This window comes from Rhineura floridana, chromosome 3 (assembly GCF_030035675.1).
Source record: "Rhineura floridana isolate rRhiFlo1 chromosome 3, rRhiFlo1.hap2, whole genome shotgun sequence".
Taxonomy (NCBI): domain Eukaryota; kingdom Metazoa; phylum Chordata; class Lepidosauria; order Squamata; family Rhineuridae; genus Rhineura; species Rhineura floridana.
This window is the reverse complement of record NC_084482.1, coordinates 195,022,161-195,039,296: the sequence shown is the minus strand read 5'-3', so window position 1 is coordinate 195,039,296 and position 17,136 is coordinate 195,022,161. Positions and strand designations below refer to the sequence as shown.

Sequence of the window (17,136 nt, the reverse complement as noted above, 5' to 3'; positions counted from 1 at the left end):
TTTTAATTCTTTCTGTAAACCAAATTGACATTTTTTACAATAAAGCGATATATAAATGTTGTAAATAAAAATAAATAAATGTTGTAGTCACTGTGGCCCTTGACTCTCTTCCCACTTTTAGGAACCAAGGAATCTGCCTTATACTGATTCAGGCCAATTCGTACCATGATTTCTTAAATGCAACACCATACCAACCACAACAAGATTCCTATGAGTAAGGCAGAAAACTAAGCATCTCACAACCAGTCAGGATTCCTAACCAAAAATACGATAAATGAAGAAATATTTATATAAGCATGACTATCAAATATATGTATTATTTACACAAACTGTAAAGATATTTATAGTGCAATCCTGGGTTTATTTATTCAGAAGCAAGTCCCAGTATATTCAGTGGGGCTTACTCAAACAGGGACAGACATGCAACCTCAAGTGATAAACAACATATGGGATTAGCATTGCTTTTACAAAAAGCAAGTATTGGGAAGGTTTTTAACACACTGCCCAAGATCTGACTCCTGCACACAAGAGGAAAAGAAACTGAAATGTATATACTTACCCAATTTATGAGATTTCAGATAAACGGGGGGGGGGGGACACCACAATTTTGTTTTCTAGACACTGCCTCAGGTCAATGAAACTGAAACACAATCCTGGCTTCTCTGATTGGCTGCAATCCTGAACGGGCAGGGTTAAAGCTACGAAGTGCTATAGTACTACTGCATAAAGAAAGATTTAACAGTCGAGGGGGCGGCTGATGTTTTTATCTATATCTCAAGAACCAGACCACCTGGAAACTTAATTTTTTTTTAAATTAAAGGTGAGAATCCGGGCCACCTAAGGGGCTAGCTGGGTGCCGGTTGGCATGCAAAGAATCCGGGTAAAACCCGGCTAACCGGGCAATATGGCAGCCCTAGCCATCTCCCACAGGCAGATGCTGAGGCACGTACATCTATTTTGTATTGTCTTATGAAGGAACATGGATTAGGCCGAGTTGCTGCCCTGCCCACTCTAACTGATGTGGAAATTGAAGAACTTAACTTAAGATTGGGAAAAAGGCTTGAAGGAAGGCCTCTGGAACGCTGTTAGTACTGTGTGCAGATTCCACATTGGGAATCTGTGCTGGACTGGAGAGTGCTGCTCCTCTCAGAAATTGCTTCAGATAAGGATGTGAATGCATAAGCTTCAACACTGATGCCAATAGTACCGCTGTTGGTGCTGATGCCTGCCATCTCAGTATGTTTGGTGTCAGCTGCATTTTGGGGCCATCTTGTAAGAAGGCCAACTCCTCTGGAAGGCCCACTTTTGTGGCTTGTTTCTTTTCTTCTTACACTATGAGACTATTCCCCCCCCCCATGTGTACTGGTTAGGGTTGCCAGGTTCATGGCCTGAGACTTGGTTGCTGGCCTCCAAGAGGTCTTCTGTATCTTTAAAAGTTGTGCAGGGGGGAGGGAGAATTCCATCTTGTGGTTTTTCCCATTACAGAGATGCAAGAACAGCTGCACTTGGCTGACTTTCTCTTCTCCTAAAGATACAGGATCAGTCTCAGGCCATGGACCTGGCAACCCTAGTACTGGTAAATGTGTATTGTGGACAATTTTCTTGAGGTCAGCATTGTTGATACGATTTCTGGTGCTAATCCTGCTTTCAGCAGTCCTTGCTGCGCTCATTTCCAGATGGTTAGCCGTAGCCATTTCAAACACCCAGAGCACCGCTGATTCCTGCATTTGGCCTATGAATTTTCACCCCTGAGAAGACTCTGCATCTTGTACCTAGCTGTTCAATTTTGTGAATAATGGGACAGAGAACAGGGGTTCCTAATCTTAAAGCCCAGCCAAGTTAGTATGGGAGAATGTGCCTTTTATTGTTTGATGCTCCCTCTTTCCTCTGCTAGACAAAATGCCCAACTTAATAATGAAATCTCATGCAAGTTAACATACTTACCCAAGACTCCCAACACTATCACTGCCATCACCAAGATTATGTTTCCAGCCCATCCAACCTGCAGCACAATTCCATGCCAACGTGGGCATAGTCGGTGTTCTGCAAAAATGCAGATGAAAAGATTGGGGACACTGCTTCAAGGCATGCTTGGATCAAGCTTTATGACATGTTGTACTCTGTATTGTAGGGCCCTGACCAGAGTATGTTCTGCTATAAAACAGGAACATTAAAATGAGTCTTATACCAAGTCAGACTATTGGTCCATTTAGTTTAGTACTGTCTACACCAGGGGTTTCCAAACTCTCTCCCCCCCCCCGACAGACAACTTGGAAATTGTTGTTGGTTGTGGTGGACCACTTAATCATTTTTCTCCTATTGTAGCAATTGTAATGTTCTCTATGATTTTTAATTGTATTTTTATTGCTACTTTTATTTCTTATATTGTATTTTATTGTGTTACAATTTGTATTCCATAGAATTCAAACTATAATACCATAAAATACAGTATAAGAAATAAAAGCCAGAAATAAAATTAAAAATCCGTATGAGCATTTAATGCATACATTCTGTGGACCACCTGAATGAAGCTTGTGGACCATTGGCAGTCCACAGATCACACTTCGGGAACCCCTGGACTGCACTGTCTAGTAATGACTCTCAAGAAAGGTCATACCTGGATGCCAGAGAATGAACCTGGGGCTTTTTACATGCATCACTGCCTCTAATAGTGAACTCAGGTGGTAAGTGCCGACAGGACTGGAACAAAAAAAGACCACTGAGAAACAGATGTGTGTGTGTTAATTTGTTGATTTGGACAGGATCAAATGGCTATTTAGCCCAGCCTTCACCAGTTATCAGTGCATCAACTGTTCTCTGAACCCTTCTGCTACATGCAGAAGTGTACTGTACTCTCTCTTGCCCAGGCTACTTTAAATCTTCATCCAGCTGGGAACATGACTTCTGCTCCCTTAGACTGTGATGAGGGAACAGCCACTAAATTTCTCAGATCAGTGGTGGACAGTTTTTTGGGCAATCTCGCTGCAAGCCAACTCAAAAGTAAAAGGTAGTGTTATTCTGGTGCACCTATCTATATGTATCCAGTCCTTATCACTGTGTATGTGTGTGTACATGCATGCGTGTGCTTCTTCTTCTAATTTATTAAGCCAGAAAACAGTAAGATGTACAAGCATGGGAAAGGCAGGCAGGAGTACAGACCTGACTGTAAACCCAGCAATAGCAACACAGGGTTTCCTCATTCTGCCTAGGGGTGCCACAGACTGTTTCTGTCCATGGCACAGAGTGATTGCCTATGACTCGGGACACAAGGCTCTGCCAATTTTGTTTTTGTTAATTTTTCATTTTGCCAATCTTAAATTAAGTTCTCCACTTTTCTGCAGGTTTTTGCTTTTCATTTAAAGAAAAACCCTTAGGAACATTAATCAGCATCTTAATGCAAATTTCTCCTAATAAACACATTTTTGTAAGCAGTTTTCACAGATGTGAACATTTTGCAAGCATGTCTCCCTAATATAATGCATGTTTGTAAATTACACAGCCACTATAGTCAGCATGGATTTTTTGCATTCCGCAATGTTAAATTGAAAATACCCCCATGCCATTCTGATGCTTCCTATAAGCTCATTTCAAAATGAAACCTTACAAAATCTATAGTCCTGAACTCGGAAATGCTTGTTTAACAACCCTCTAAATTTTCATGATGATACAAAGAACAATCGGAGAGAATTGAAAGTTCAAAGTGTAACAAGAGAGACAAAAATCAGACCCATTTTGGACTTTTTTTCTGTTAGAGTTCTCATAACTTGTTGAAATTAATTAAAAATCAGCCACGTTCACAGAGTATCTGTAATCCTATTACTTACCTTGCCCCATACTCTGACCTTCATCTTCTACAGTTTAAAAGTTAAAAAAAAATGCCTGGCTGATTTTTAATTAATTTAAATTTTTTAGCATTGAAGTCAATGATAAAGTTAGGCATGCTCAGTAAGAACCAGCTGTCAGTGTTCTAAAAGCCAGACTCATAACTGCTTGGCTTGCCTAATCAGGGGGCCACACCCACACCAGACCTTTATTTCACTATAGACAGCCGTGGCTTTCCCCAAAGAATCCTGGGAAATGTAGTTTGTGAAGGGTGCTAAATGGAGACTCTTATTCACCTGACAGAGTTCCAGTGGCCAGAATGGTTTAACAGTAAGCTGCTCTAACTGAAGCTCTGTGAGGGGAACAGGGCATCTCCTAGCAACTCTCAGCACCCTACACTAACTACAGGATTCTTTGGGAGAAGCACCCTACACTAATTCCCAGGATTCTTTGGGAGAAGCCATGACTGTGTAAAGTAAAATAAAGGCCTGGTGTGGATGTGGCGAGGGACAGCTTTGGTTTAAATTTCAGTGGGAGGCTACCTGTGCCTGTTGTAGAATCAAAAGGTAGGGGAAACCTTGAAAAAGAATGACACTGTTCACAATGTTTTCCTTTTAGAAAGGTAAGGGGCTTCCCCTCTGCCAGTACTCACCATCCAATCTCCTCCCCTCCCCTTCCGTGCCCTCCTCCTCTGCTCCCTCCCCCAGGTCAGTTTCACCTATCCTAAGCATGATTGCACAGGAGTAAATCCCACTGAACTCAATAAGCATGAAAATTATCAAATCTGCCCCCCTCCCATCCTATCACTTCCTTTTTGCCCCTTCCCTTTCGCTTCCATCATCCCTTCCCCCTCCCCTTCCAATTCCTTCCTTCCCCTTCCCCTCCTCCCGCTCCCCTCTCTCCCCTCCTCCCACTCCCCTCTCTCCCCTCCTCCCACTCCCCTCTCTCCCCTCCTCCCATGGTTGGTTTTACCTATCCTAGCCATCGTTGCATGGAGTAAATCCACTGAAGTCAATAAGCATGCAAATGATCGGAACTGCCTTTCCTCTCCTCTCCTCTCCTTCTCCTCTCCTTTCCCTTCCTCCTCCCCTCCTCTCTTCCTTTTTCCTCCTCCCCTGCCCTACAAATTTGTCAAAATCCAAACACCATTTGGGTTGGTCTTTCACAGTCCAATCCACTTCCTGCGTAGCTTGGAAGAATTTGGTAACATGCAATCAGCCCAAATAACAGAAACAAGACATGCTGTGCTCATCTTGTTTTAGCAGGAAGGAAGCAACAACATTAAAACAGTTGATACAGTTCAGATAGTCACTTTAAATATGTTTGATTTACTTTGAAGTGAAGTTTCCTATGTTAAATCATTTTATTTTGCTTCTCTTCCTGTGAATATGTGAAGTACAGCAACACTTTCCAACACTAAAAAAAAGCTCCAAAAAGCATAGCAGGCTAAAAACATGCATCTTGGGCAGGCCAAGTTTGTTTTTTCCAACAGCTAGAGTCATTGCCTAAGTAGCAACATATTGTAATTAGGGTTGCCAGGTCCATGGCCTGATCCTGTATCTTTAGGAGAAGAGAAGGTCAGCCAAGTGCAGGTGTTCTTGCAACTCTGCCATGGGAAACACCACAAGGTGGAATTCTCCCTCCCCCCCCACAACTTTTAAAGATACAGAAGACCTCTTGGAGGCAGGGCCTGGCAACCAAGAAGTCTTCTGTATCTTTAAAAGTTGTGCAGGGGGAAGGGAGAATTCCACCTTGTGGTTTTTCTCATTACAGAGTTGCAAGAACACCTGCACTTGGCTGACTTTCTCTTCTCCTAAAGATACAGGATCAGTCTCAGGTCAAGAACCTGGCAACCCTAATTGTAATCAGTCTGATTTTACATCAAACTGCAGTTTCATATTCAACTGTTAATGCACCCAAAATAGAAATAGAGCATAACCTCCAGTTTGAAACACAAAAGGCTGTCTTCACCATCATATGACATTGACCAATAAAAAGGCTTTGAAATTAATAAAAATAAATTTGGCAAAGATTTCTAGGATAATAATAATAATTAATTTATTTTGGTCGTTGACCAGCAGAGATTTCTAGGATAAATAATGAGAGAAATATAATTTTCTAGGTTAGATTCTCTGTAGAAATAGAAGTAACACAGAAAGGAAGCAAAATAAGAAGAATGCCAACAAACATCAAAATGTAATTCTCCATCTTTTGAGATGGCAGATGTTACCACCACTCACCATATGCTCAGAGGCACGTTACCAAATTCTTCCAAGCTACTTATGACACACATGGCCTCTCTCATCTCTCCCATATTGGATCTTATATGCGTCCTCTGTCACTGAGCCAAAGCCTTTCTCTCAGTAGCTGCCACTGAAGAGAGTTCAGAAATTACAACTGGGGCAACATCTTGCTGCCAGGGTATTACTGGGGACTAATTCTTTGGAGCATATAAGCTTATGCTAGTACTGTTCAACCTTCATTGTCCCTTGGTTTGTTTCTGAGACCAGTTCAAAATGCCAGTTATGATATTTGAAGCTCTAAATGGTTGGGGTCCAGGATATTAAAAATGTAATTTACTTAGTCCTATAGGAGTATGTTGCCATTTGAGAGGGATCTGAGGTTAGGTTGGTAGGTATTTGGAGCTGCCAAAGCTCTGGAACTCCCTCCCTTTCTTCCATCAGGTGTTTTGTAAAAAAAACCTTGTTTCAATGAGATTTTCTAGTAATTTTGTTGTTTTTATTAAGCCTGGCAAGAAAAAAAAAGAAAAGAAAAAGAAGAAAAAAGAAAAAAAGAGGCATGGCCTTAAAAAGGTACTGAAATGTTAATCTTTATTATTTATGTATTTATTGAAATTTATATGCTAGTTGATTATTAAAAAAAAACACCTCAGAGTAGTTTACATTTATAAATAGTAATACTGGAACCCAAAGGCCCAATGAGTTTCCTCAAATTTTGCTTGCCTGAAGGACAAAATAGCAGCCCCCCATTCCACGTACTGCTGAAGCCAGCCAGACTGTCAGTTGAACATAACTTAATACTGGCAACAGAAAAGTGTCGCTCACTACAGCTGAGGGCCGCAGGCTAGCTTAGGGGTGCAGGAAAGGCTGCGTGGCGCACACACTTCTGTTCTCCAACACTTCACCAACACTGTCCCTTCCCGCCACCCGGAATCTATCATCAGAGTTATTTTTCTCACTTTACCTAATAGTAGGGCTGACTCTGCTTTGCCTCTTTGGCTTCCTTTGGTCACTCAGTGCTCTCCCCTTTTCTCCATCCTCCTTTATTAAGCTTAGTGCCATTTACTTTTACATCTACATTTTACTATTGCTGTTCTCTTATTTGTGCTGTTGTGGTTTTAATTGTACTTTGCTTTTAGTTTTGTGAGCCACTTCGGGGATCTCTTGGCCAGAATGTAGCATAGAAATATGTAATGAAATAAATTAGTAAGCAAATAAGTAAATAGCAGTAACGTATTTGTTTCTCAACTAATTTTTTGGAGAACTCCAGAACCAATGTACAACAAAATACAGAAAATCAAGTTCAATAAAATCATGGCCTTGTTGCCAACAACAATGTAAAGTAAAAGTATTAAACAGCAGAGCACAAACCAACTCCCAACCCACATGCAAACTTAAAGAGAACAGTTTCCACATGCTTCTAAAGGCAGGAAGAGATGGTTCAGGGGACTTCATTTGGACGAGAGTTCCAGAAAGCAGATGCAGAAAATGAGTGTGTGCGCGTTCCATCCCAATAATTTAACATCCCCAATAGAAGGGCATGCCTCCCTGTTGATTCTAATGAAATAGAGTGAAGATGCTCCCATGAGGAGATGTATTGGTTCCAGTTTGTGGATAATAACCAGTATCTTGAACTATGTCTGAAAAAGCACAGGAAGACAGTGAAAGTGCAATGTCTGTAACATTGGTCTAATGCTCATGTCAATCTGCTCTCAGCAGGAAATATATCTAACACATGCACTTGGACAGTATCGGGTCATATGTTGGGGAGGGGTAAGATTCTGAAAGAGCCCGTTCACCTCAGTGGTTCTTTACATTTCCAGAATTTACATGAGGTAGCCATACAATAATAACTACATCAAATGTGCATAGAAATGTATTGCTTCTTTCCTTCACATGTGAAACTGTGAACAAAATTGGCTACCACGCCTTGATTAAAATATGTGTGCAACAATTTTTCCTTCCACGTTTCAGATGCAGCATTCAATGCATAGCTCGTTTTGGGGAAATGCCCAAACTCTAAATGCAGAAATACATTGCTTATCTCCCCACCCCCCTTTTTGTGGCGGACGTTACTTCAGAAATATGGTAAGAGAGTTTTGCATGCTGTCTCACCACTTTACACATATGTCTAAAATTGCTCTGAGAATTGAGTGGAAAGTTTATTTCAGAAAACTGACTACTGTCCTCAGCTAGGCCCTCTGAAAGGTCCAGAGAGGCCTGGGCCACTTCTAGCTTTTGGGGCCCCTAGCCATAACAACGACAACCAGGCTCCTGCTGGGAGGAAGGGCGGGATAGAAATCAAATAAATAAATAAATAAATAAATAAGCAATATGACACATGAAAACAAAATAAAGCACTAAAAAGAGTTTGTTTATATAAACAGCTGATCTGAGAGAAAACGTTCATCATGGTCTAATTTTGTACCATTGTTGCAAAAATGCTGTTCTGAACGCTACACAATCAGAACAAATATATTTTTATTAATATTTATGAACATTTAAAACTTGTTAATATGACAAAATCTACATCAGTTAACAAAAAAAATTATGCCATTCCGAATCACATTTCTTATTTGCTTTAATTTGCAGCTCTAAGCTGAGAGAGTGTGCCATGTTTTGCTTAGACGTACATAAAAACAAGTTGTGAAACTGAGCAACTGCAATTTTTTAAAGCAAGTATCTGAGGCCCAGGCCAAATGGCCCTCTTGTGCCCCCCTCTGACCTTGCCCTCAGCCCTTACTGCCACATAGACACTGTTCAAGAGAATACGCTGAAATAAATTCAACACACCTGGCAGCTGAGCTGAATCTATGTTTCTTCTGGATGAGAAACCGTCAGGTAACTTTACATCTGCATAAATTACTGCTGTATCCATGGTGAACTGCCACACGACAATAGGGCTTTGTGTAAATGAGAAGCTTTCTTTATGCCCACATACGACTCAGGAAACTGAGCTGATTTTGTTATCTTGCTTACTTATCACCACGGCTTTATGTTAATGTAGCTAAATGTAGCTAATCCCTCCTTCCTCAAGTACAATTGTGGTTATGTTGATCTGTGCTAAAAGGAGAGAAAAAGAACATTAAAGAATATGGCTGAATCTGAGCAAGCCCCTTGTGTGCATATTGCAGATTGAAATGCAATTTGGGCACGGGGTGAGTGATGTTGAGGTAAAAAGGAAACAGAAATTAAAAGTCCACTAGAAGTCCGCTTCTTTTTGTACTTCTCATATCATGTCCAGTTACTTTAAAGTGGGGAGGGACCTGTGGCCCTCCAGATGTTGCCATACTACAACACCCATCATCTCTGCCTATAGGCCTTGCTGGCTGGGGTGATGGTGGGCCATAGGCTCCCCAACTTTGCTTTAAAGCCACTAGGGTTGCCAGGCTCAGGGCCTGAGAATGATCCTGTATTTTTAGGAGAAGAGAAAGTCAGCCAAGTGCAGGTGTTCTTGCAACCCTGTAATGGGAAAAACCACAAGGTGGAATTCTCCCTTCCCCCTGCACAACTTTGGAAGATACAGAAGACCTCTTGGAGGCTAAGCCTGGCAACCTTTGCCCATTTAAGACTAGTGCGCCAGCTGCGCCCGTTCCTGGAAATGCCTGATTTGACTATGGTGATGCATGCCTTAGTTACATCCCGTTTAGACTACTGTAACGCGCTCTACGTGGGGCTGCCTTTGAAGACTGTTCAGAAACTTAAACTGGTACAAAGAGCTGCAGCCAGAGTATTAACAGGGGCTGGTTACAGGGAACATACAACTCCCTTGTTACAACAGCTCCACTGGCTGCCAGTTTGTTTCCAGTCACAATTCAAAGTGCTGGTTTTGACCTTTAAAGCCCTATACGGCCCAGGTCCAGGCTATCTGTCAGACCGTATCTCCCTATACGAGCCTGCCCGGGCCCTGAGATCTTCAGGAGAGGCCCTTCTCTCAGTCCCAACACCCTCACAAGTGCAATTGGTCGGGACGCAAGATAGGGCCTTCTCAGTGGCTGCTCCTAAGTTCTGGAACTCCCTTCCTTGGGAGGCACAAATGGCCCCCTCCTTGCCATCCTTCCGTCGGCAAGTAAAGACTTTTTTATTCCGACAGCTTTTGGGATAGAAGGTGTTTAGGATTGGGCTTTACAAGGCTTGTTTTAATGTTTTATATTATTATCTGTATTATTTTAAATTGCTTTTAGATTTTTAAGTGCATTTTATGGTTTTTAGGTTGTGCATAGTTTAATTGCATTTTAATTGTATGTGTTTCTATGTTTTTAACTACACGTAGTTTTATTTGTAAGCCGCCCTGAGTTCCAGTTTGGAAAAAGGGCGGGGTAAAAATAAAGTTTCTATTCAATTCAATTCAATTTAAGAGTTGTGCAGGAGGAAGGGAGAATTCACATGATAACAAACTGCTATGTACAAAAGTGCATTGTGAAAAAACAACCCCTGTGCGATTGAAAAGCTATGTGTGTGTACTAAGTAGACAGCCATATATAGCATTAACACATATGAACAATATAACCATATGTACCAATGCTTCCGGTTCTAGGCTCCTGGCTTGCTATGACTGCTGCCAGCGGCTCAGCACTATGAGCGTGAAACATTGCAGCAGAACCTGACGGCTACCTGGCTGGAGCCTTGACAAGGTGCACCTTGGACATTTCCACTTCACGAGTAGCTTATTCAGGAAAAATGGCGGCTGAGACGGACACTCAGTTGGGAGCTCCGTAATTCTTCTAAGAAAGAAAACAGAAAAGACCTAAACAACTTTATGCCACCGCCTTTTATTATCATCTATTTATTTATTTATTATCATCTAATTGTGGTTATTGCTGTTACCTGGTGCCGTCGTGACCCTGCTGCCGCATTACTGCTGGGGTGTTGTTGCGGCCCTACGTTGCTGGCTCTGCTTTTTGCCGCCTGCCGCTTGCGTGCGGGCGTTGCCCGGCTCCGCAGCCGCCGTTGTGGGCTGTGCTGCTACCCGGAGGATCATCATCACTGCGGCCTCGTGCTGCCGCTGCAGCCGCCGCCCGCCGCTTGCGTGTGAGTGTTGCCTGTGGGCATCGCTGCTTGCGTGCGGGTGCTGCTCGTTGCCACGGTCGCCATTGTAGGCTGTGTCGTTGTCGCCGCCGTGGGTGTTGCTGTGCTTGAGGCCGCTTGCGGGGGACTGTTGTGCGGCCTTGGGCTGCCGCTGTGCCATCTGGCCGCTGGTGTGCTTTGTCGCTACCTAGGACTCCGCCTCTTCGCCCCTTCGCCGGGTGTGCTGTCATCGTCGCCGCCCACTTATTTATGTGAGAGCTGCAGACGCTGCAGCTGTTATTACAGACTGTGTCGCTGCTGGGTGCCATCGCTGTGACTTTGTACTATCTATGGGCTGGCTTTGCCGCTGTTCGAGACGCCGGGGCCTTATCGTCATCCCGTCACTGTCGTCACCACTGCCCCATCTTGTGGGTTGTGTCGCCGTCCGGATCATCTTCATCACGACCTTACGTCACCGACACAGCCATTGTTGCTGTTGTTGCCCCCTGCTGGCCGTTGCTGTCTGTTTTGCTGGCTGGCTTTGGATGCATATACCATCTCGCAATGGCATTATTGGGGTTTTATCATCACGACGGCTATCTGCATGGCACTGATACCATCTGTTATTAGTAGAGCCATAAAATTAAATAGTGTGCTGGGTGATTGATGTATGATTGTGTAGTAATACATTAGGTTGATTGTATGAGTGAATAATTTTGATTCACATTTAAATACTGGAATGTATGGATGTGGAGAATTTTGGGATTTGAATTTTTAGTGCTGCATTCTTAATAGAGCAGCGAGCAGTCTCCGGGGGTTTGGGGTGGATTTTGTTTTTTGTTATTAGTAGGGTAGGCCTGTCCTCCAGGCAACAGGGATAGGGGCATGTGTAAACCAAGGGGGGAGGTGTCAGAGAAGGATGGAGACCAAGTCATACCAAGGTTGGGCGGCAGGCACTGGATTGATGCTAGGGGCAGACCACGTCAGGTTAGAGGAACAAGGGATAGATGTGTAATATCCATCCCCTGTTCCGGGTCTGCCCAAACCCAGAAGTGAACTGGGAGACGCAGGATTCCTACCGACCTTCGACTGCTGCTGTGTAATGCCAGGTCTGTAACGCAAAAAACATCTATCATCCATGATATGATTCTGGATGAGTGTGCAGACCTGGTGTATATCACGGAAACCTGGCTGGACGAGGCCTCAGCACCCATTCTTGGGGCCATGTGTCCACCAGGTTTCCATTATGCGCAGCAACCGAGGGTCGGAAGGCGGGGAGGGGGTGTGGCAGTCATCTACCGGGAGTCTCTGGTTTTCACCAGGCCTCCGCTCCCAAGGACCAAGTTTGTTGACTGCATGTACTGGAGGTTGGGCCCGAAGGGCAGTTTAGGGATCCTGCTTGTGTACCGCCCGCCCCGCTGCACGGCAGACTCCCTGACCGAGGTGCTTGAGGTGGTCTCGGATGTACGAACACTGTCCCCAGAATTGTTAGTATTGGGAGACTTCAACGTGCATGCCGAGACCACTCTCATTGGAGCCCCTCGGGATTTCCTAGAAACCATGGCTTCTTGGGAACTGTGCCTTAGTAATACTGAGCCCACACATGTAGCCGGTCATGCTCTCGACCTTGTATTTGTCCTGGGAGTGGAGGGGAGTGGTCTGAAGTTGGGAGCTATTTCTTCGACCCCCATGTCATGGTCAGACCACTATCTGGTGAACTTTGTTCTCTCAATGCCACACACCCTCCGCAGGGGCAAAGGACCTATTAAAATGGTCCGCCCCAGGCGCCTGATGGATCCTGATGGATTCCTGACTGCCCTTGGGGAATGGGAACCTGCTGAAGGTCGCCTGGTCGAAACACTGGTGATGGAATGGAATGAGGGAATCACCAGTGCATTAGACCAGGTGGCTCCGAAACGTCCTCTCCCCCTGAATAGAACTCAGACAGCACCGTGGTACACACCCCGGTTGCGTAGTCTGAGACAGGAGGTGAGACGACTAGAACGCCGGTGGCGGAAATCCCGTTCTGAAGATGTCCGAACACAGGTTAGAGCAGCAATAGCTGCCTACCAGGTGGCGATAAAGGCAACAAAGAAGGATTTCTTTGCTGCCTCTATTGCATCCGCAGAGTGCTGTCCCAGGAAGCTGTTCCAGGTGGTCCGTAGCCTGGTCGGTCCAGTCGCTCAGGAACCCCTGGAACATTCTAAGGCTTCCTGTGACAAATTGGCAAAGCACTTTGCGGATAAAGTCGAACATCTAAAGAACTCGATTCCGTACGCCGTGGATGCGGTAGATGATCCTGAGTTGGCCAGCTGCAATCCGGTTTCATGGGATCTGTTTCGGCCTCTTCCTTCTGAGGATGTGGACAAGGTACTTTCAACTGTAAAGCGTACCACCTGTCTGACTGATCCTGGCCCATCATGGTTCCTTGTGAACTGTAAAGAAAGATTGGGCGAAGGGATTAGGGCGGTGGTAAATGCATCCTTGAAGGAGGGTGTAATGCCACCGGCCCTCAAGGAGGCAATTGTAAGACCTATCTTGAAAAAGTCCTCCTTGGATCCCGTGGACTTCCGGGAAGGGTGACTTCGCTTGTGCCTGCTTTTGAGACGGGCTCCCGCCTCAAAAGAAGCTTATTCAGATATAAATCAGTCAGAACATTTTTTTTTTTTGACTGATGAAATTTCTCCCGGGCAGGGAGAAACGTAGAGATCAACCTCAAAAGCCTGTTTTTGTTGGGAGGACTGGATTTCATTAATTTATGAGAAAAGGTCCAGCCAGCAATGCCGGACGGACTTCCGAACAAGCTCTATCTGATTAATGCGATACGTTTATCTTTTCTTCAAAGAGAAAACAGACTAACAGGCAAGCACCCTTCTTTCTATTCTTTTTTTTACTTGGCTTAAATTGTTGCAGCAAAAAGAGATTTGTCAAATGAATCAGCTTTAAAGAACTTCTGGGTGAGCTATAACTCTTCTCTGTTATTCACGAAATTAACAGCTTATCTCTGTTTCTATTGCAAAAAGCTGTCCTGGAAGTGCATTCTAAAGATATAAACAGAAGAGGGATTTCTATTCCGAGGAACATTATATTGTCTGGGACTATTCTCTTTTTGGTCTATTTTATTTTGACGAATCTGCTTCTTCACGACGCCACTAACTGTTTTGATGCTAGGAACTAAATTTGTTTTGTATTCTTGAACATAGAGAGATAAGGCAGGCTGCTCTGTTTATACTGTGATGTCATCAAGCCTGGAATATTAACCCAATTGTTGCTGAAATAAGAAGTGGTTCTTCTTTATTTTTGTTTTGTTTTGTTTTCGTGGTTTTAAAAATGGCAATCAAGAAAGTGGCTGAGAATCTGGAAGTAATTATGTTTCAGAAAATAATGGATGAGATTGAGATAACGAAACAAACCCTGCGACAGGGCAGTAAGGAGCTGAAAATTGAACTGAGCAAAATGACGCAGGAGCTTAAAGAAATAGGGGATCCTGTGAGAGAGGAGAATGAGATCAGAGATGAGAAAAGAAAAAATAAAGGGAAGATACAAGCCCTGGAGATTGGAACAAATGTGGAATTGGAAAAAGATCTGGAGTTTATGGATATTAGAAATAAAATCTACTGTTTGGAATTTAACGTTATCTCTGAAGAAATTAATGAAGATATTAGAGATAAAGTTATCAATGGCTTGGATAATCTTCTGGACTGGAATGACGTGATGGAGCTTGATATAGAGAAAATCTATGGAATTAACTGCAGCCATGTGACAATGGAAAAACTCTCAAGAGATGAGCCAGTGCATTTTGTAAAAAAGAAGAACAGAGATATGACTTTACAACAATATTTCAGCAACTTATTCAGAATTGATGGCAAGAAAATATTTGGGATAGAGGAAATTCCCATCAGACTCTTATTATAAGACTATGGCTATGACAGCAAGATTATTATGGAATACTGATAATGGAAGATTGGACACTGAAATTACTGGACTTAACAGGACTATTGAAGATGGAAGATGGAATTAATATGGATAATGGAATAATGGCTATTGAAATTATTGGACCTAACAGATTTTGATGAGATGGATTAATCGATATGTTTATTTGGACTATGGTTATGACAATAAGATTATTATTATTATTATTAACGAGATGGATTAATCGACATGTTTATTTGGAGAAAAATTGATAGATATATTTCTTAAAGAATTGAAACCTCTCTTTGACTTTTTGTGGAAAGAATAAAGTAATGTTTATGAGATTTGATGATTAATTAAGATAACTACTGGAGGAAAGTGATTTTATAATATAATTTAAGAGACAGGATTGTTATATATTGTAGACCTATAACTGATTTGATCTGCGACAAATGGGAAGTCAACATTTTATTTTTTTGTTTAATCATTTTTGTTTTGTTTTGATTTTTGTCTTTGAATGTTTTATGATTTTGTTTTGTATGTTTTATGAAAATTTGAATAAAAATTATTGTAAAAAAAAAAAAGTCCTCCTTGGATCCCCAAGTTTTGAACAACTTTCGCCCTGTTTCGAATTTACCATTCTTGGGCAAGATCATTGAGCGAGTGGTGGCAAATCAGCTGTCAGCACACTTGGAGGAAACGGATTATTTGGATCCATACCAATCGGGTTTCAGGACTGGACATGGTACTGAAACAGCCTTGGTCGCTTTGGTTGATGATATGAGGAGGGCTATGGATAGGGGAGAATTCACCTTCCTTGTCCTCCTGGATCTCTCAGCGGCTTTTGATACCGTTGACCACGGTATCCTGTTAGATCGCCTGGGAGGGTTGGGAATAGGAGGCACTGTTTTACAGCGGTTCCGTTCCTTTCTCTCTAACAGGCATCAACAGGTAGCATTGGGGGATGAGATTTCAGACCCTTGGCCTCTCACTTGTGGAGTGCCACAGGGTTCTATTCTCTCTCCCATGCTATTTAACATCTATTTAAAACCGCTGGGTGGTATCATCAGGAGATTTGGGCTGCGGTGTCACCAATATGCTGATGACACGCAGCTCTATCTCTCGTTTAAATCTTCACCGGAGTTGGCTGTAGAGACCTTATCCAAGTGCCTGGAATCCGTGAGTGGATGGATGGGAAGAAACAGGCTGAAGCTCAATCCTGATAAAACCGAGGTACTGCTTGTGGGTGACAGGGGAAAGTTGGGTATTGTTGACCTGGAACTCAATGGGGTAAGATTGCCCCTGAAGGATCAGGTCCGCAGCCTCGGGGTTATTCTTGACTCCAAGCTGCCCATGGAGGCCAAAGAGCCGGGCAGCTTGGTATCAGTTACACCTGATACGGAGGCTGCAACCCTACCTCCCTGCTCATCAGCTCCCACTGGTAGTGCATGCACTGGTCACCTCTCGACTGGACTACTGCAATGCGCTCTACGTGGGGCTACCCTTGAAAACGACCCAGAAACTACAGCTGGTACAAAATGCGGCGGCCCGTTTACTTACAAATAGCTGCCGCCGTGATCACATTACGCCGGTGTTAGTTCATCTACACTGGCTTCCAGTTGCTTTCCGGGCCCAATTCAAGGTGTTGGTATTAACCTTTAAAGCCCTATACGGTCTCGGCCCAGTTTACCTGAAGGAGCACCTCCAGTACCACCAACTTAGCCGCCTGACTAGATCAGCCACACAGGGCCTTCTCTCAGTACCACCAACGAAAACAGCTAGGTTGGTGGGAACTAGGGAGAGGGCATTTTCAGTGGTGGCCCCCACTCTCTGGAACTCCCTCCCGTTCGATCTTCGACATGCCCCTTCCCTGGATGCATTTCGCCGAGCATTAAAAACCTGGCTCTTTGGACAGGCCTTCGGGACCTCCGGGGTGGGCTAAGCTTTTATCACTATTACTGAATGCCCGTTGTTTACATACTGTTTTATGCTGTAATTTAATCCTTTATTGTCGACTGTATTGTATTGCTATGTATTTTAAATCGTATTTTAAATTGTATTTTACTGGAATTTAATTGTGTACGTCGCCTAGAGTGGCCTTGGCCAGATAGGCGACACAAAAATTAAATTATTATTATTATTATTACTATGATAA

The 17,136-nt window shown here is 43.3% G+C and overlaps 1 protein-coding gene across 3 annotated transcripts in view; it reads right to left on the bottom strand.

The window, feature by feature from the left end:
- The window catches only part of LOC133380946 (killer cell lectin-like receptor subfamily B member 1B allele C), a 52,354-nt gene that overhangs the window by 13,424 nt on the left and 21,794 nt on the right, over positions 1–17,136 (bottom strand). For 2 of the 3 annotated variants that reach the window (XM_061619206.1, XM_061619208.1), the window contains exon 4: positions 1,945–2,043. The exons of the other annotated variant lie outside the window; for it this stretch is intronic. In XM_061619206.1, the coding sequence (XP_061475190.1) occupies positions 1,945–2,043 (99 nt within the window). The remainder of the gene's footprint in view (positions 1–1,944; positions 2,044–17,136) is intronic. 3 annotated transcript variants of the gene reach the window in all.